The sequence below is a fragment of the Alexandromys fortis genome, unplaced genomic scaffold (assembly GCF_014885135.2).
Source record: "Alexandromys fortis isolate MF-2015 unplaced genomic scaffold, M_Fortis_MF-2015_v1.1 scaffold_3, whole genome shotgun sequence".
Taxonomy (NCBI): domain Eukaryota; kingdom Metazoa; phylum Chordata; class Mammalia; order Rodentia; family Cricetidae; genus Alexandromys; species Alexandromys fortis.
In genome coordinates this window covers 715,952-736,659 of record NW_026067909.1, presented here as the reverse complement: position 1 = coordinate 736,659, position 20,708 = coordinate 715,952, and the positions used below count along the sequence as shown (strand labels likewise).

General features: G+C 50.0%; 1 protein-coding gene across 1 annotated transcript; it reads right to left on the bottom strand.

The window, feature by feature from the left end:
- Positions 1-205: 205 nt before the first annotated feature.
- On the bottom strand, positions 206-18,808 carry Gpr26 (G protein-coupled receptor 26). The gene is made up of 3 exons (XM_050136522.1): positions 18,141-18,808; positions 10,058-10,171; positions 206-443 (listed from the first exon to the last, which is right to left on the bottom strand). Exons 1-3 carry the CDS (start codon positions 18,806-18,808, stop codon positions 206-208), a joined length of 1,020 nt encoding a protein of 339 aa, XP_049992479.1.
- Positions 18,809-20,708: the final 1,900 nt, after the last annotated feature.

Sequence of the window (20,708 nt, the reverse complement as noted above, 5' to 3'; positions counted from 1 at the left end):
CCTCGGCCCATGGCCATCCTTTGGTGATGGAACAGTCTGACATCTACCCTGGAAAAGCCAAGAAGCGGGGCCCCAGAACTTGCTCACACATCAACATCACTGCCATCACCCAGCAATGGCGGCAGTTAATGTCCACCCAGGAGACTAGCCCACCTCCCTTTGTTCTGTCCTCTCGTTCTGAATGCCTCGGCAGGAGAGCCGTCCTTCATTCCGACACCGGCAGAATGTTCTGGCTGTGAGAGTCACCTGTGAGACCCACGGAGTGGGAGCGGATGGAGCGTCTGTTGAAGATCCTGTTCAGAAGCTCCTTGCAGCTCCGACGGTATTGGTGTCGCAGCAAGGAGTACACGAAGGGGTCAGATGCGGCCTTGCTGTAGGCCAAGCACTTGGACAGCACGCCCCAGTGGGAGCCAATGGGTGCTGTGGAGAATAGTTCCACCAGCCTGCGGAGAGATGGGAGTGTGTCACCGAGGGTGCTCTGGGCGTGTGTTAGGGGCATGGAACCGAGTCAGGTAACAAGGAAAGCAATAATGATTCCCAAGCACTTTGTCAACTGTGCACACAGGTTACTGTTGTGAAGCTGGGAGACATGACCACCTCATATTCTCAAGCTCATAGGGGCATTCAACAAAAGGGAGGATTTAAAGCCATCACCTCTGCTTCTGACCCCCACAAGTCTTTGCGCTCTGTAGGCCCGCATGTCTTATCTGTAGAGTAGGGAAGTCAGATGGGCTTATTTCTATGATCTTTTAATCCATGGGAGTCTGGTTTGGCTCTGCCTCAAATTCAGTTCCGCCTTCCTAAGGAGTCTATGTGGGAGGGAGGGCTGAGAAAAAAAAAAAAAAAAACCTTGGCAAACATTCTGCAGAGCTCCAGCAGAACGTCTGCCAGTGAGGAAGTGCTATTCCTAGGACTGGGGTCCTGGTGCCCTCTGACAATAGCAGTAGTCAAGAGACCAGAAAGTGACCTTTGTCTCCTGAGGAGGGCAAGGGAGATACATCCTGTGTGTTCAAGAGTTCAGCTTTTCGAGTTCTTCTGATAGCCATGGAACTCACTGAGTGGTGCGAACTCCAGCCTTCAAGGGCAGTAAGAATTCCTCAGTCTCCACTCCTATCCCTAATTATGATTGCTCTCTCCCAAGGGTTCGCAGCCCCACTGGTCAGACTTGAGAAAGCATCTAGCATTAGTGTAAGATCAAAAAGACCCACAAAGCTTGGAGAGTTTGGAGACCCTACATCACTGCTCCTCTACCCACTGTCAAATGAGAAGGTTGAGATCCAGAAAGGAGAAGGGTCGTAGCAAGCCTTGTGCCTGTAACCAGCTAGGCTCTGGCAGCTGGCCACCACCTGGGACATCTTCTGGAGGGCAGGCAGTGATGGTTCTCCGCTTGGTGGGTTGCCTGGGAGAGGGCTCAGAGACAAGAGGATAGAGCATAACTCTGCTGCCAATTTAGTTTTCCTGGCTTGGTCTTTGGGTTGAAGTTGTGTGATGGGTCTTAGAGTCAGTGGGAAGAACAGACAGGTGCTTTATGCCACTCCCCACCGGAACACTTTGTTTTTGAATGGATCTCCAGTGAGTCCACAATGAGACCACTGTCTTTGCCCCATCATTCCTTCATCACCCTTTAGGCCTGGGGAGAACCAGGAATACCTTTCTCCTCATTTCACTGACAGATTGCATGAGGAACAGAGGAACTGGAGATATGAGCAGAAGGGAAATATTCACTTTTTTTAAAAAAATAATCTATGCTTTAGAAGTGATGAATTAAAAGAGACAGAAGCCCCAAATTGACAGCGTCACACTTAATGAAATAGCCAAATGCTGGCTCCCTGTTGCTGTGTGTCTATTGCTGCAAATAAAATGCCATGACTGAAAAGTAACTTGAGGAGGAAAGGGTGTATTTGGCTCACACTTCCATATGGCTGTTCATTATCAAAGGAAGTCAGGATAGAAACTCAAACAGGGCAGAAACCTGGAGGCAGGAGCCGATGAAGAGGCCATAGAGGGGTGCTGCTTACTGGCTTGCTCCTCATGTCTTATAATAGAACCCAAGACCACCAGCCCAGAGATAGCATCACTCACAATGGGCTGGACCCTCTCCCGTCAATCACGAATTAACAGAACACCCTACAGGCTTGCCTACATCCTGATCTTATGGAGATATTGTCTTAATTGAGTCTCCCTCCTCTCAGATGACTTTAGCTTGTGTCGAGTTGACATAAAACTATCCATCACGCCATGTGATGCCCAATCATGTTTCCCAAATGGCCTGTATTCTGTATATTGTTAAGGTTGATCCTATCATCGTGGATCACCCCAAAGGATAGGTGTGTATGTGTTCATGTGTATATGTAGACACACACATGAATGTGTGAATGCATTCATGGAAATCAAAGAACAACCTGGGTGTGTTCCTTCCTCAGACACCTTCCACATTTTATCTCAGATAGCAGGGTACATCATTTGGCTGGAACGTCACCAGGTTGGATAGGTTATCTGGCCAACAGCTTTGCAAGGATCTGCCTGACTCCAACACACATTTTGTCCTGGCTGAGGTTAAAGGCATCTTCTGTTCCACCTAGTCTTTGACATGGGTCCTGGGGATCTGAACTCTGGACTTATGCTTGCATGACAAACACATTGCTGTTTGAGCTATCCCTCCAGACTCCCCAAAAGAATTCTTTTAAATACTTGATTATCAAACCACCCAACAAGATCAAAAGTAGTATTTGGAGGCTGTGTAGGGTAAAGTTATAGTGTTTACTTTCCCAAACTTTTATCTGAGGTCTGAACTCCCTCAGATAATTTCCAGCTTGTGTCTCCTTTGAACCAAATCCTTGCTGTGTACACACTCTTGTCTCACAATGACCCTGCAGAGAAGGGCTCATTCCCATCTTACAGATGAGGTCATTGAGGTCCAAAGAGATTGAGCAGCAGGCCAGGGTCTCCTGCCACAAAGTGAAATTCCACCCTCAAAGCCTGGCTAGAGGCCACGCTGGACCCTGGAAGTCAGCATTGTAGAGAGACAAAATGAGTTTTGGGGACCCTTTAATCCCCAAGAGGCTCTTTCCATGAAGTCATGATTCACTGTGCTAAACCATTGTCTCTTGTCCCTCCCCATAAAACCTGTAGCAAGTTCTAGCCTTTGAGAGACCCCAGACAAAGGAGGGCTTCAAATGAATACAAACCAGATTTGGTTCCATGTAATTTTGGCCAAAGAGATACGAGGATGTCTTCCTGCTGTTTAAGCCTCTCAGTGTGGTACTCAGTTCGGGCAGTGCCAATACTCCAAAACACCCCGAAAGAACCCCACAGGGACATGGATGTGCTGTTAGGTTGCTTGGTTGTTTTGAGGTCCCTGGCTGTAACAACACTGAAATGGAACCAGATCCCCACCCTATTCCCATAGAAGCCAAGGAGACACTGGGACTTCCACGGTTTGGCGCCTCTGGAGCAGCATGGCCCCTGCCACTCCCCAGCTGACAGCCTTGTCCCTTAAGTACCATTCCTGCCACCTGCCCTCACCTTTCACTAAGCACAAAGGGTTTTCTGTATGCTTCCTGGGGTGCGAGGTGGAAAAACCTCTGCTTGCCCTAAGGCTCCAATCATAGTGACACTTATGTTTGTGTGCTCAAAATGCACATAGAGCAGTCCCGCACACCCCCCTGTTCCCAACCATACCCCCTTGGGAGAGTCCACACCAGTCAGCTGCCTGGGGTACAACAGGATGCATGAAGGGCGGGGTCTGCCTCTCCAAACACTTCAGGTCATTTCGAGAAGGCATTTGAGCCCTTTAGAGAAGTCTGAGCAGTGAAGTGACCTGTGTCTGTGTATGTACCCTGGGAATGACTGTGTATACTTGTCTTATCACATGTGTGTGTGTTGTAGTACTTGTGCATCATATGACTGCATGTGCTTCTTGCTGTGCATGCATGTGTGCCATGTGTTGTATGCATTGTGAGCATGTTTGCTTGTATGTGCATATTGTGTTATGTGCATGTGAGGACATGTGCCAAATGTATGTAAGTACATTGTGACACCTGAATGTATGTGCATGTGCTCATGAGGTATGTGTATGTATATTACACATGTGTACATTTGTGCTGTGTAAATGTATGCAGGTGCATCTTATGTGTGTGCATGTGTGGGTCATGTGCATGTGTGCCTTGTGTTGTGTGTATATGTGCATTGTGCATATATTTGCACATGTGTATGCATGTTTGCCACATGGGTGCATGAGTTATGTGCATGTATGCCCATGTGCATCATGTATGGGTCAGGTGTATCTACATTAAATGTACCATGTGTACTGTCTACATATATATGTGTATATGTGTCTACATATATATGTATATATCATGTATGTTCGTTGAGGAGTAAAAGTGCTTCAAGATTCAGAGCTTGCTAATAGAGAAGATGGACACAGAGAATCGGCTGACATGTGTGATATCCACAGATTATACCCCTGAATCCTGCATGCCTGCCCATGCCTCTGTGTATGTTGGACTTCTCTGAACTGTGACTCTCTTTGGTGTGGGCCCCTTCTGACGCTTGTTGGCAGCACTCCGAAGTGACTGCCACAGAAAAGGGCTAAGGTGATAGGAAGCTGCCCACCCTTGCCCTTACCCATAGGGGATCCTCACACTACCCACAGTCTGAGCCACCATGGTCCCTGGAGGACAGGGTATACTTGTCTGAATTCTGAGGCATTTTTTGGATCCTGGAGGAAGTAATATCCAGACCTGTTCCCAGTGGGCGTCTCCATGGAGAGAGGCTCAGGGTGAGAGACACAGTGCTGCTGGACACCAGCTCTCAGTACCCTGGGACTCAGCACCTCCAGATCCCATCCTTGTATCATCTTCCCTAACACACAGAGACCTCATGCTTTCTGGTTCCAGACTGCCTCACGGGCTGCTGCACTGTTTCCGGTTCAACAGTGCACCTGACACCGTTGCTTTCAAATACTGAAGGTAAAACATCAGATCAGAGCCTCTTCTGCGTATGTCCTCTGCCCATCACTGCTTCTCTCACTTTTGTTCTTTCTGTTTCTGTCCTTGTAGGTCTCTCTTTGTAACATTCTGTACACACACACATACACACACACACACACACACACAGAAATACAGACACAGAGAAACAGACACAGAGACAGGCAGACACAGACAGAGACACAGAAACACGGAGATACAGACGCACACACAGAGACATGCAGATACAGACACACAAACACACACACAAACACACATATACACACATACACACAGTGTATTGCATTAAAGTACAATTCAAGTAACAGAATATTGCTTAGGAAAACAGCCCAAAAGTCCTCGAGGCTTCTGGAGACTCAACCTGCATACGTTTGCATACGCAAAGACCTGCGAGCTCTAAGGGGATGCTTTAAGCTTTCATGAGACATTAGAGTGGAGGAGTCATTTATTAATAGACCACTAACAGTCGGGAGCCACCTGCACATTAACCCCTCCCCTTCTCCATCATCCCATTACTCTGAAAAGCTGTAATAATGGGGCCATCAGATCCACAAATGCCTCCAAACCTGATCCTGATGATTTATGACAACTGTAATTATTTGTAAGTATAGATTGCGGCACAAACGATAGGCTTACAATCACTTGAAGACATGCAAATGTTAACTCAGAAAACATTTCCCAAGAGCCTGGGGGTAGGAATGTGCAGTGGCCCTGGGCCCTGCATGGTCACTCCAGGAAGAATCTAACTGACCCAGAGCTCAGGGGAGCAGCCTGACTATGAAACAGAGAAAGGTCAGGCTTCCATAAGAACTCTCACAAAACAGAAAATGCAGGCAATGCCTGAGCAACACCTACAGCCTGGTTTACACACACACACACACACACACACACACACACACACACACACACACACGTATGCACACATGCAGCAGATGAATCTAAATTTTATTGTACTTACTATCCTACTAGAGACTTGCTTTGAGAAGAATTGATTGTATTTTTTTAACCATATTAAATCTTGGACGTTATAGACCTGAAGCGGGTGCATCTTACTTTGGACAAGTCACATGTCAAGTGCTCCACAGCAGCCCATATCTGTGGCTGTCATACTAGAAAACACTACTCTAGGTGCCATTCAAGCTGTTTCTCCTGCTTCTCTTGTTACTCCTCACACCCACACTTCACAAGCTTTGTCCATTAGCCTAGCCAGGAGGCTCCATTCTTTCTCTTAGCTCTGGATTCTGGGCCTGCCTGATGGAAGGGATCTGCCTAACTATAGGCTCTATTTTCAGAGCCAAGGTTCCTACCAGGGGACTCTTGGGGGTCTCTGCAATTCATCCTTATTCTTCAGGGGAACTTTTATAGTCTTCAAGAGAAGGTGCTGGAGACATGTGCGACAAAGTGATGGGAGGTGAACATGAGTGCTGTCATCAAAGATTTGCTTGGGGTGCTTCTGCATACACATAGAAAAGACACTGGGAAGACGTGATGGGGTGGTGTGGAGTCCCCTGACCCAGGTTCTATACTGGAGGAGGTGATGGGGTGGGGTGACATCCCCTGACACAGGTTCTACACTCGAGGAGGTGATGGGGTGGTGTGGAGTCCCCTCACCCAGGTTCTATACTGAAGGAAGTGAGGGGTGGTGTCCCTGATCCAGGTTCTATACTGGAGAAGGTGATGGGGTGGTGTGGAGTCCTGTGACCAGGTTCTATACTGGAGGAGGTGATGGGATGGGGTGGAGTCCCCTGACACAGGCTCTATACTGGAGAAGGTGAGGCCTTTATTCCCATGGAAATGTTGCTTATCCTCATGCAAGATGCACAGTTTTATTAATTTTTTAACCTCAATTACATTAACTCCTTAACTCCATTTGAATCTGCTAGCAATATGACTGAAACATTGCCTGGACACTATTAGAAGGAAATGGGCTGTAATAAAAAAGAGGTATATAGAGAGAAGAAGAGAGAGATAGAAGGGGGAGAGGGAGGGAGGGAAGAAGGGAGGAAGGAAGAGATGGAGATAAATTGATCAGTAGATAGATGATAGACATATAGAAGATAGGTAGACAGACATATAGATGATAGATAGAGACAGACAGACAGACAGACAGACAGATAGATAGATAGATAGATAGATAGATAGATAGATAAAACTAGGAAATGAGCTCAAGCCTGAGAAAAGCCTAGCTGCCAGCAGTGGGAGGCATATCACTTTTTCTCTGAGGATTCACGTTCACCTCCTCAGTCCCTTTTCCCCAAGGTCTAAGAAGAAGGGTCTCTGTATACTTTCTTTCTCATCTGCATTCTCTGGCTAGCTAGATCTCCTTCAGTCTCAGGGTTACATGGGGAGGAAAGATAATGTCCCAAAATATCCATACAGGCATGTCTGTCTCACACACTGCAGTGCCCCACATCCTTTAACCCCAGGATTATACAGTGTTTTCTGGAAGCCCAGAGAGTGGGGACACTGGCTCAAACTTGTATAATAGGAGGGTAGAGCTGAGGAGGCCTCTCTGTCTCTCTATGTTAGGTTTGTGCAGAGTCCTGAGCTAAAGCTAGTTCTGGCTTCCTGGCTGGGGTATGGGTCTAGACCACAGGTTTTTTTTTTTCCAGCCAGGGTGACTCTGGTCATAGGAAACACTTGGCAATATCTGGAAACTTGGTTATTAAGCTGGGGACATTGGTGGGAGGATAGGGATGTTCCTGGTATCCAGCTGGTGGAACCAAGGAGCCCCTGATACATCTTATACTCCCTGGGGCAGCCCCTCTTTGCCAAGAGTCATCTATATGCAACACAGCAGTAGTATTGAGGCCTAGTGCACAGTTCCAGAAGAAAAAGTTGATGACTCTGCCCTGGCCCGTGGTCGGACCATCCAGGGACCCACATACAAGTCTCGTGCTCAAAGTGAGAGATGGGCTGAGTCGGGCTCCCCACGAGGAAACACATACTGTGGAAGGCAGTGGGTGGCACTGTACTTAGGCCTGGGCTGTCTGAGAAAGAGAGGAGAGGGCTAGAGAGGCAATCAAGGCTCCCTAGCTGCCTGTCTTTTGTTCTTGTGGGTCCTGTGGGCAAAGGACAATCTCCTGGCTTGAAGAAATAACTGGAGGTCATGGTTGAAAGAGCAAGCAACCATGCTGAGGTCTGTGTGAGGACAAGTGGGGAGAGCAGAGAGGGCTGTCGCAGTTGGCTTGTCCTCACAGGGAACAGGAGGCTGGGTTACAGCAAAGGGGATGCCCATCTGCACTCCTGCAGTGGCACTAGCTGTGTTCTCTCTCTCTCTCTCTCTCTCTCTCTCTCTCTCTCTCTCTCTCTCTCTCTCTCTCTCTCTCGCACACGCGCACACACACTCATACACAGAGGAAATGGTTTCCCAGACTCAATCAAAGCTCCCACCTCTGTGTCTCAACAGAACCACTGTCCTTTGTGATCTCCCAACAGCACAGATCATAGAACTAGGATACAAAGCTGCAGGATTCCACCCCCCACCCACCTCCACCAGTCCACAAAGGAGCTTGGGAGAGAAAGGAGGCAATCCTTTTCTTTCTTTCTATCTTTTCCTCCTTTTTTTTTCTGACTGAAACTGGCAGGAGGGAACTGTCACAGCTGGAGCAGGCTAGTCTGAGGAAATGCTGGTCCCCAGAGCCAGTGAACTGCAGCCCCACCTGGCTGTTGGCTCTCTGGGAATGGGAAAAACTGACAGTCACTGGCCTGACAGCACAGCCGCAGGAGAGGTGGCCTGCCTGGAAGGGCACGGAGAGAAATATCTACTTTTATGCAAGTGGCTGGTATCTCTGAAGCAGACTGCTTAGGGGCTGGCTGCCCAGCCCAGTGGGCAGTGGGGCTGACCCTGCACTGTGCAGTATTTCCCTCCCATCCCGTTTCTTCTGGTCAGCACCTCATGGAGTGTGGGTGTGGGGTGAAAAGTTAGAATGAGGTTGTCTGGAGATCAAGTGAAGAGCCTTCCACTATGGGGTACTGAGTTTAACACATAAGAAACCAAGGCTGATTATGGATATCAATGCCGAGGTTTTCCCCAAACCCGATAGATTCACCATATGGAACAGCTGGCCCACTTCTGGGTATATGACCAAAAGAAATAAAATGCATTTATTGCATGCTGTGTTTACTGACACACTGTTCATAGCAGCTAAGGCAGAAACCAACCTGGGAGCCGTAATGGTCGCGTAAAGAAAATGCGGAATAGATACACAACAGGATATCATTCGGACAAATGGGTGAACCCAGAGGACACGATGGAATAACTCAGACAGGGTGCCACCTGTTCTTTCATAAAAAACACACCTTAACAAGCCCGTCAGAATATGCAGCAGTGGTTCCCAGGAGCTGGGATGAAGGAGATGATGGAGGGAGAGTGGATAATGGGCATTAAAACAGACACATGCTCTCCCATTCTCCACCCTAGCGGGGGACTGCACGTCACAACAACCTGTAACACGTGCTATAAATAATAAACAGAGAGGTGCCTGGAGGCTCTGAACACATGCAAATGGCAGGGAGGTGGGAAATAAACTAGCCCAATTTGATCAGCACACGCTGTGTATGCACAGTGTAATCTTGCGTCGTGCCTCATAGGTTTGGGCAGTGATTATGGGATAATCAAAACTGTTAAAGGAACAGGACATGCCAACTGCCCTAACTTCATGGGTACCCATTGTACACATGTATGAATCATCACAAGGTATCGGTAGCCAGTGCAATAAAAGCGTTAATTAAGGGCTAGAGAGATAGCTCAGCGGCTACTAGCTCTGACTACTTAAGAAGACCTGAGTTCAGTTCTCAGCAGCTCACAACTGCCTATAACAACTCCAGCTCCAGGGAATCAAAAACTCTCTTTTGGCCTCTACAGATGCCTGCACTCACACAGACACATGATTAAAAATAAAAATCAATCTTTAAAATGTTAGGTATTGATAAGGGAGAGTCAGAGGCTGAAGAGAAGCAGCTAAGTGTTCGTTCTCACTCTGCCATGCTCTCAGGAGATACATGTGGCCAGGAGGGGCCCCACTCTGGCTCTCCAAGCCCTGGTCCCCATCCACAGGTCAGCTCACCTGGTAATCACGTAGGGAGCAAAGCACACGAGGAAGGTCCCTATGAAGGTGCTGATCTTTTTGGTGGCACGCTGTCGCCTCCGCTTCTGCTCCTCCAGACATCGTTCCCTCACACTGTATGGGACAGAGAGGAGAAGGTAATTCGTGGGGTGGCCTGGCCAGGACACAGGGAGGGGCTACTCATGAACACAAACAATGCATTCTAGGTGTGTGGTTATGAAGCCAGAGACCTGGGACCCAGTCTTAAGCCCTTGGGCAAGCTGTGTGACATTGACAAGGTCATTATTTGCAGTGTGAAATCACACACCACGTTTTACTGATGTGCTTTCTTATAGACAACGCAACATAATGTTAGCTGGATTGTTTGAAGAGTTTAGTGCACAATGCACAAGAGATTTCTGTTTTCCTTTGTTTCTTCAATAAAACGCCCTGACCAAAAGCAACTCAGAGAAGACACAGGGTTTATCTGGCTCACACTTCCATGATACAGCCAATTATTTGGTGGAAGGCAGAAACTCAAGCAACTAGTCACAATCCAGAGAAGAGAGAAGCAAACGAAACCATGCTGCCTGCTCGCTTATGCAACCGCCAGCTTTCTCCTGCCCCAAGTTCAGAACCCTCCGCAGGGGGAACGGTGCTACCCTTATGTCAAAGACTCGTCAAGACAATCCCCTACAGGTAGGCCCATAATTCCTCAACCGAAATGCTCTTCCCAGGTAATTCTAGATGGTGGCGAGTTGACATTTAAAACCAGCGATCACACATAAAGATACAGAAAAATGTATCCAGTGTGCAAACGAATAACACAATGAATGCAAACAGAGAAGAACTCACAGGGTTACTGCTTATGTCATGCACTCCCTTCCCTGCACAGTCCTGGAGGGCTACACCCCCTGCCTCCGGGGCTCATCTACTATGACAGTTAGTGCTAACTATCAAGCGGACAGAAGCTGGAACCACCCGGGAGAGGGACCTCTGTGTTTAGCTGGGGGAAATTATCTTGATTGCATCCATTGCCATAGGAAGACCCAGCTTAGTTGGGGGCATGTGCGGTTCTTGGCATGATTCCTCCCGGGACTAAGACGGGAGAAGCTAAAGTGACAGTTAAGTCCTCTTGACATTGAGGATGTAGCTTAGGCGATGGAGTCAAGAGCCACCAATGCCTCTAATCACATCCTGTTCTTGCTCCACTCTGCTCTAAGCCCTGCAGGAACTGATTCCACTAAAAAAAAAAAAAAATTAGGGTATCACAGGCACGGGGTACGGGAAAGCAGCTGTGCACGCAACCAGCTCCAGGCTCCTGACTCTGTCTTGTAGCATCCAGTATGGACACAGGTGAGCAGAGAGGGTGACTGGAGGCTGTGCTGCCCCGCAAACCAACTTGGCAGAGCCTGGCTTGGGCTGCAGTGACTTGCTCCTGAAGACAGGCTGGCCTGCTCCCTGAAAGCAAGCGGTAGAGAGGAAGTTCATAAGCTGGATTTAAGTATGATGTTAAAGCAAGTGCTGACCACTGCGTCTAGGAGAGTGAGCATTTTAATCATTAAGTCTCTCCTCGATAGATTTCTTCTCATATGAACACTTTGGACGGACGAATCTGGAGTCTTTGCAGGTCCCCTTTTGACTTTCTGCCTTTATATAAATTTATAGAATTAGGAACCAGATTGGGTCTTGGAATCAAAGTTCCACACTGTCTGAAAATGTGTTGTTCACAACTAACGGTACTAATTACTTTATAATAATTAACACTATTGCCGGGTGGCGGTGGCGCATGCCTTTAATCCCAGTACTTGACTCGGGAGACAGAGGTGGGTGGATCGCTGTGAATTCAAGGCCAGCCTGGTCTACAAGAGCTAGTTCCAGGACAGGCTCTAAAGCTACAGAGAAACCCTGTCTCAAAAAACCAAAACAAACAAACAACAAAAAAATAACACTAATAATGGTCTGAGTCTCTGCCACGTGTCATGCTAGGCTCTATGATGGGGTTTCACATGCCTTTGTTTAGTTGGTACAGTGTGTCTAGGAGCCAAGGACGATGTCGTTACAGTCTGCATATTTGAGAAGCGATTAAGACTCAAGAGAGTTAAGTTATTTGCTCAGGATCACACAGCGTTCACAAGGCTCCTAAGCGGTAACTATGAAGTGATCAGCATTTGGTCAGGCACTGCCTCTGCCTCTGTTTAGTACTGAAAGTATTCCGTCCTCAATGGTTTCTGTGGGGTGGTTTCCAAAGTGGATCCTATGTCTGAGTACCCTTCTCCATCCCTGGCAAGTCAGGCTGGCAGATGATGGCAGGAACTGAATCCAGACCAGAGTCTGGAACCAAGCTCACTCCTCCCCCTACACAAACAGTCTACCTATGTCGTCACAGGGGGGAAGTCCCATGGATTGGCGTATCCCCAGGCCTTCTGACCACATGCGTGTTTCTGTATCATTTTCTGCTAAGGTTCACGGGCTCCTGTGACTTGCACAGCCTGTGGTTGGAGGTCTGGGCACAGGGACATGGCCAGCTCAGCTGTCTTGGTTTAATACTCAAAGTCCCTCCATCTGGGAGTCTCAACTCAGGGCAAAGAAGACCAGTGGTGACCACAGACGCAGAAGACTCAGGGTTACTCTTCACAGCTGAGCTCTGTCTGCTCCAGATTGCCACGAATGAATGGTGGGGTGCAGATTTGGCGTGTCAGCCGGCCGAGTACCCTGAACCATCACACAACGCTCTTCCATGACAACAGAGGACCACTCTGACACCCAATAAATAAGCATGCCAAATTCACCCAAAGAACTCCACGAGTGAGGGGATAAGACCACCTGCATTCCCGTCCTCCTCAGGGTGTGACAATGTTACAGCCCTCGGGTGCTGTAGAGTAAAAGCCCTCTTAGGTGCACTCCCTTAGAAGGGCCCTGCTCTCCTAACTGTGGCCTCAGGCAAATCGCCAAGCCTCTGTGCGTGAGTCCCCACTTTTCAGAGGAGGCTTTCACCACACCTAAAAGCAGAACTATGGTTGGTTATGAGGATAGGCGTGGCTCACTGAGCAATAGGGCAGAGAGATGGGGAGCTTCCTTATGCTCCCCAAGGAGTCAAGGCTAGGAATGTCACGGGACTGTCACTACCACTCCCCCAGGCTACACAGATCCACAGAGACCTGCTGCCTTGCTCCTTTAAGGACAGGTTAAGCAGAAGACACTTTGCAGCTGTGTGTCTTCTTTAGCCTTCGCTTCTTGGCTAGTGGTTAGGTTTGAAGAGCCAAGGTTAGAACTCCAGATTCAAACCCAGACACTTAATTTGAGGTGGCTTTTGCCCATCAGATGCCTCATGTCTAGAAAGAAGGGTGATGAGAGGACCTGCCTTTTAGGGTCACACCGAGAGTGCCTGAGTTAAAATATGAAAAATACCAAGAACTGTGGCTTACCCTGTGAACACTTAGTGCGCGCTAACCAAACTATTCTCAACTCAATATACACTCACTGGGGAACTCTGTACTGTGTTCTACCTCTGCCTTGAACCTCCAAGCCACAGAATTTCCTCTTTCTGTAAAAGTCCTTCTTACCCTATGCTATGTCCACAGGAGAGGCAGCCGTGGCTAGGGACTGTGCCAGGGGTTCTGTGAATTAGCATCATGCAACTGAACACTGAGTCCTGAGTTGACTCTGTGGCCCATTTGAGGCTTACAGGGACATCACAGATTTTAATGTGACTCACCAGTAGAATGCAGAAAGTGTCTGCAGAGGGTACTCTGCCCCAGAATCATGTTATTAGGTTATCATGATAACAGCATGTTATCATGCTGTTAGGATGGAACAGTAGACTCTCCAACATATGCCTACCCAAGCTTACAGATGAGGAAACTGAGGCTTACAGGAGTGAAGGACCTGCCTGCCCTGGGAGTCAGGTACAAGTGGGACTTCAGACACATGGGAATTGGCTACCAGCCCAGCGCTTCCAGCTAGGGGTGTGCCACTCCTTCCCTGAGCTATTGTAAAGGAAAGGGCTAAAGCCAACTCCGCCCTTCCTCCGTGGGCTCTGCTGTTTCCTCGGTAACAGTACAGTGGTGGGAGGAGCACCCCCATCACTTAGGTGTGAGACAGCTCACTGGGCAGCTCACTGGGCTCTCCGAATGATAGGATCACAAAACCTCCTGTTGTCATTTCCCTCCCCATGGCTTTGCAACCCTGAAATCCTAAAATCTTGTATGCCCGTGGGCTGCCATTGTGCTATTCTCAGATGAGGACCCGAGTGGTTTAGGACATGCCCAAGAAACATCCTGGCAATTTGGGACAGAACCAAGGCTCATCTCAGATCTCCTGACCTGACTCTAGAGTGTTACTCTCACTGCCATCCCTAGTCTGTTGGAGGCACCCAGAGTCCTTGGACTCCTAGGCAGAGTCTGTGGTGCAGAGAATATGAGGTACAAGGGGAGCCCCGACTGTGGTCTGAACATGTGTGCTAGCCTGGAGTTGGAGGAGGGGGGTATCACAAGGTTTGAGACCAAAGTGGACAGGCTTTCTGGCTTTTTGACATGTGAGGTCAAAGAGACACATTCTGCAGGCTCCAGTAACAGCAACTCTGGACGGATCTAAACAGAAAGCGGGGAGATGGCCTCAGAAGTCTCTGAGATGACTCTCTAGGTCCTCGATGATCTGAGATGTCCATTGTCCTTCCAGCGCCCACACCTGGAGCCCACACAACCTGGCCCCTATTGGTTTTCTGGCTTTTAAGCCGGGAGACAAGACAGCTGATGGTAAGAAAGAGCCCTGAATTTGCATTTAGGATGCTGATGTCCCCCTTGCAGATCTAGGAAGCATGGTCCCTGCTCTAGGTCCTGGACATTAAAACTGGAGCTCACACAATCTACTCTAGGGAAAAATCCCTAATTTTCTATGGCACATAATCCTTGTGCAAATGCCTTGATTCAGCTTCCACCCCTGGTCCCCACCCAGTGGTGGACTACACTGTAGATGTACTCTGTTTAAGGCCCGAGGAACATCACATGCATATGGAACGTGACTGTATGACTTGAGGTGTGCGCATGACCCAAGAGAGGCACCCGTGCTGCAGGGTGGAGTCAGGGATGGAGAAGTAATGCAAGTGGACCACTTAGAGTGTTCTCTAGCCCAGATGAGGCTAGCCTCAACGGAGTCTATAGATTTTAAATTTGAGCCACAGTTTTAGGAAGTATATCTGCCAAGATAGGGGGATTAGAATGCATTCCATGGCCCCACCTATAAGCGAAAGTAGAACTTCTAAGCATCTACATAGAGAGCTTGTGAGCCTCCATCTACCTGGTTGCTCCATCTACAAATCTCAAGGACAGACTTGGGCGTGGCCCCGGGTGTATTCTACTTTCTAGAGTTCATCAAATGCCTTCCTTTTGGGATCGACTTCTGCCTCTGTAAAGTCAAGGGCCCAGTGCAGCTCTACCACCTTGGTCAATCTCTGACATCCTGCAGAGCTAACCCTCAGGCAGCCCCTGTGGTCATGGTTCACAGCATGTTAAGGGTTTAGAGAGAGACCCTGGTAACATTGTGAGGAAGTCCCCATTCAGCTTTTAGGAGAGACTCTGTCACCAGCAGCTTAGCTCCAGAAGGTCATCTCCCTGACCTCCTGGTCAGACCTTCCTGAGCCTGGTCTGGGCTAGAAAGAGGGCAGTGATGCTGGGCCACGGAGCCTGATCTGCTTGGCTGTACCCAGCAGCAGCAGAAGAGATCTAACCAGAGCCGGCCGAGAGCTTTGGCTGGGAGAGCTGAATAGCAGACACTGGGCAGGTGAAGATCCGAGTGTGGACCAAACACTGCAAGGTGAAACCCACTTCCTAAATGTAGTAAATTGACCACAGAACAACAGAAATAGGAGATGCCACTCTGTGCCTCATATTTAGAAAAGAGAGACTTCCTGCTGCTTAGGTAGTGATTGCAGCAAAGGGATGAAGCTTGCTACTCAGCATGCAGAAGAATAAACTACTTCTTGTCGCTTCCTAACAAATAGTACCTGGGCAACAGGCAACACAAAGCAGGTCTCCTTTAGCCAAATTCTGGGGTAAGTGGTGGATGACTTCCAGTGAGCTGAGACTTCATTTGCTCCTCTAGCTGTCCAGGAGACTATCCTGGAACTGACACCCTAAGACCACATAGGTTCTTGGCACCAAAGGACGTCAGAGCCTGAAGTGGGGCAGGATTCCACCACAGCCTGCAGAACTAAGACCAAAACTTCTCCACGGTGCCACCAAAGTAACGGCCAGCAGACCAGCTGTCAGGGAAGTGAAGTGTGTGTCGTGTTCTGTGGAATTCACCTCCCACACTCCTGCTTGAGACCCCTGGAAAGGGCAGTGTGTGTTCACCAAGGAGCCAGCGGCTCTGTGACCTGATGGAGCTCCCTGGAGGGTCTAAAATCAGGGCCTCCTCCAAATGGCCCGAAGCTCAGAGGAGGTCAAGGTTCTCTGCAAAACTGACAAAGGCCTGGATTCCAGCCCAGTGTCTGTCTTTGCTTATGAGACCCCTACATACTCTCTGTCATTCTGACCTAAACCCAGGGAGACAGGCAAGAGAAGAGGAAGCCCCTGTCCCTCACTAGAATGCAAAGTGGTCTCTACCCTCCTCTCTGGGGGATTAAGAGCAGAAATTGGGCTTTCCCTCACTCTAAAAGAACTGGCTCCTTTCCTGCTGGGCTTCCACTTCTCTTTTCCTCCACTGGGAGGCTCGGTGAACGGGCTTTCTAGGACTAGCTCAAGTCTGCAAGAGTTAACATTTCCATGCATCCTTGGGAGCTGCCCCAGCCCCAGCTCTGGGGATGGCCCTTTCTAAAGTGAATGGTGATGAACAGGAATGTTTCTGCAAGTGTGGCTGCAGACCTCCCCCTGGAATGACTCCTAAGCTGCACAGACATGGGCAGGGAGGGCTGATGCAAACACATTCTGTTTGAGTTTCTGTGGGGAAGATTCTATGTAGGGAAGACTAGAGGAGCCTGTCCTCTGGAATGACTCTCAGAGGGGGACAGTCGGTAGACACACTCAGCCATGCCCTGCCAATGCGCAGGCATGCTGAAATTCAGCAGCTTCCTATTGCTCAAGGCAGGGAAGTCCCACAAGGGGCCTTTGCTCAGACTAACACCTTCTGTTTGTTTGCTGTGCCCTCTAGGGCAAATACACACTAAGGTCTACACTCTTCCCTACCTACCCCAAGGTTTCCTGAATACTGGACTTGTGCTCACACATAGAACCATAACATCTCACTAACAGTGCTCTCTGTATGCTATATCTTATGTGCCAACTGGACGCCTAAGCTCTTATCGGGAGTCCCAGGCATCAGAGAGGAAGGCAGCTTTTAATGTAAATAAAACAGCAGAGACCACAGAAGCACCCTCCCTTGATGCCCTAGTCTCAAAAGGAAAAGGTGAGGTGAGCTCAGGACAGCCTGATTGACAGTTCTCTCCTTCTCTCCTGAAGGGACATTAAGGACCACAGAGGTCCCCAGCCAGTCCTTTCATTTGCTTCCTTCTCTCTTCTCCTGAGAGGTAGTGGGTCAAGAGGAAGGGGGTGGGTGGACAGGCTTAGTTTCAAGAGTCTGAGGTAGAAATTCTTGAAGGGACCTTGAGGCGCCAAGTTCAGAACACACAGGACAGAGCCCCCTAGGGAGGCAAGATGACCCAGGCCCTCAGGACCCACCACAGGGAGAAAGTGCAATGGATTCTGTTTGGTGGGAACTCAGACACATACACAGGGGGAGGAGATCAAGTTAGCACCGCACCCAGACTGAGAAGGATCCAAAGGAGTAACACCCGCAGTCTGAAGAGTTCTTAAGCATTGTCTAAGCCTACCATATGCCCTCTCAGGGCCATATCCAAACCCCTTTCCTAGCTTATCACAGTGAACAAAGCCCACTGCTCAGGATACATCTAAGGATAAGGAGGAATTTCTGGCTGAGAGTTCAGTCCGGTGCTTCAGAAAGTGAAGCTCTGGGTGTCCTTTAAATAGCACCTGCCATTCCAGCCTTGCTTAATGCAGTGCTGTGGACAGGGAACTCTCCCACGGCCCTACCCTGGGTACTGGGAGCTGCCCAACTCACTACAGTGTCCCTGAATCGGGCCTCTCACCTGGGGTGGATGTCCACCAAAAGCACGAGTGTCTGCATGGTGATCACGTCGATGCGCTTGCAGTGGAAGCGGGCCACCTTGAGCACCTTGAGGTACGTGAAGCAGAGTACGATGAAGGAGAGCAGAAAGCTGAGCGCATGGAAGGCGCTGGTGAAGATAGCAAAGCGCAGGCGCTCCTCGGGCCGCCGGCTGCACAACGTACACGAGGCATACAGCTGGTGGAAGCCCAGCCAGGATAGGGCGAGCGCAGTGGCCGGGAAGGTGAGCGCGTGCAGCCACGTGTAGGCCACCATGAACGCGGCATCGCGGAGGCGCATCTTGGCACGGTAGCTTAGCGGGAAGACCACAGCCACCCAGCGGTCGATGCTGAGTGCAGCCATGCTGAGCATTGAATTGGCGGCCAGGAAGGTGTCGAGGAAGGCAGCCAGGCGGCACAGGCGATCCCCGGCCGGTTGCCGCTGTGCCACGACGCCGGCCAGCGTGAGTGGCATGTTGACCACGGTGCACAGCAGGTTGCCACACGTGAGGTTGAGGGTGAAGAGCGCGGGCGCCTGGCGGCGGATGTCAGCGCTGTGCAGGAGGCAGAGCAGCACCAGCCCGTTGGACAGCAGCGACACGCCGATAGTGCCCACCAACAGCCCCGCCAGGCCCGCGTCCCACGAGTTCATGGTGCGCGCCCGCAGCTGGCGCTCAGGGCCCGCAACCCCGCGCCGCCATGGCGCAGTCCGCTGCCGGCTCAGCCCCTCGGCGTCGCGGCGGCCCAGAGACCCCTGGTCCCCGTCGCCATGGCTACCCGAAGGGCGTCCAGCAACCCAGAACCCCGCGCCACCCCCTGGACCAGCACCTAAGGATGCAGTCACCCGGAGCCCCGCACCACCTCCCAGGCGAGCACCTGGGTGCGGAACCACTCGGACTCTGGGTCACCTCACCACCGGCGAGCACCTGGGAGAGCCGTCACCCCCAGCCCCGCACCACCTCTTGGCCAGTCGCCCGGTGCGACGCTGAACTCCTGTGGTACCCTGGAATCCTGGGTTGCAGGCGCCTGTGGTCACAGGCTTTGCCTCTGCCCGCACCCGCCCTCACCGGGTCCTTCTAAGCTCTGGCTCTGCTCCGCACACCCTCCTGCTTTGTGGCTTTCTCTCTGTCTCCCTCTCTCTGCCTCTGTGCTCAATCTCGTGTGCTCTCACTTTCTGCTCCCCCTCCCCCATCTGTCTCTCCCACCTCCAATTTTTTCCTCCCCTCTTGCTTCTCCTCCCTCCCTTTCTCCTTTCTTTCTTCTTTCTCTCAGGAAACCGGCTGCTTCTGCGAAGGAAATCCCACTGATATTCTCTCTCTCTCTCTCTCTCTCTCTCTCTCTCTCTCTCTCTCTCTCTCTCTCTCTCTCACCCTCTTTCTCTCTCTCTCTCCACTGATATTCTCTCTCTCTCTCTCTCTCTCTCTCTCTCTCTCTCTCTCTCTCTCTCTCTCTCACACACACACACACACACACACACACACACTCACCACATACACACATACACTTGAAAGGAAGGAGCCCTGCAGGCTCCCTTGCAGAGTGACTGGCTCCCTGTGGCTCCCCTCCTCCTCTTCCCTTCCATCCTCCCCTCTATGTGCAGAAGACAGGCTGAGTCAAAAGAATCTAAGAAACAAGAAGGATGCCTGGGCACCCTCATGCCTCAGTGCCACTTGGTCCCTCTTAGCTGACCAGACCTTGACCCAGCTCACCTGTCCCATAGCTGCCCAGCCTCGGGGCTCGCTGCTGTTATCTAATAGGAAATGGGGAGCTTGGTTAGGCTTCTGCTAGAATGGAATGTAATTCACAGCTCTCTCTTGCATTAGGACCAAATATCTCCTGAGATCTCCCCCGCATCTGTCCACAGGCAGCTGCTGCCCTACTGAGCATTGAGTCCCCGAGGCTTCATCCCATCACTCTGTAGTAATTCAGTTGCATTCTCAGACTTGGTGGAAGGACACTCAAGGCTCACTGGGACGTCCCTTAGGCATACCTTCAGTCAAGAGAACACTTTGTCTGTCCATAGTCATCAGAAGCAGCTCTGGTGTGGCTGGTATTGGGTACATGTGGTGTCCAGTGCTTGCTGTTGGATTTCCATTCTGGGTCTGGTGAGAAGCAAGTTTTTGCTGGTGAGAAATCAGTAATGATTATTAGGCATGTGGGAGAACTGTCCAGAGAATGGGAGGACAGGGCATGGCATGATTTGATCCAGATCGTGGGAACTCGGGATATAAAGGGTCTCAGTCTCCCCCACCGTCCCCTGATCCTTAGATAAACCTGTCCCCAGTTCAGACTCTGCAGTTTCAAAAGGGCTTGGTGGACGGCCAGGTGAGAACTTTTGGAGCTTCCTCAGTCCCGTCCCTTCCTGTAAGATGCTACCTCCTGAAGTGACCATCTCAGAGCCTGGTGATGTGGACAGTAATGAGTACACATGACCAGACCTCAGTCTAACAGGAGCCAAGTACAGACAGCTTCCCCAAGGGAGCTATTTTGTCTCCCCCATCACACTAATTATTTCCCCTCACATAGCTTCAAGTATGGGGGGGAGCTCATAT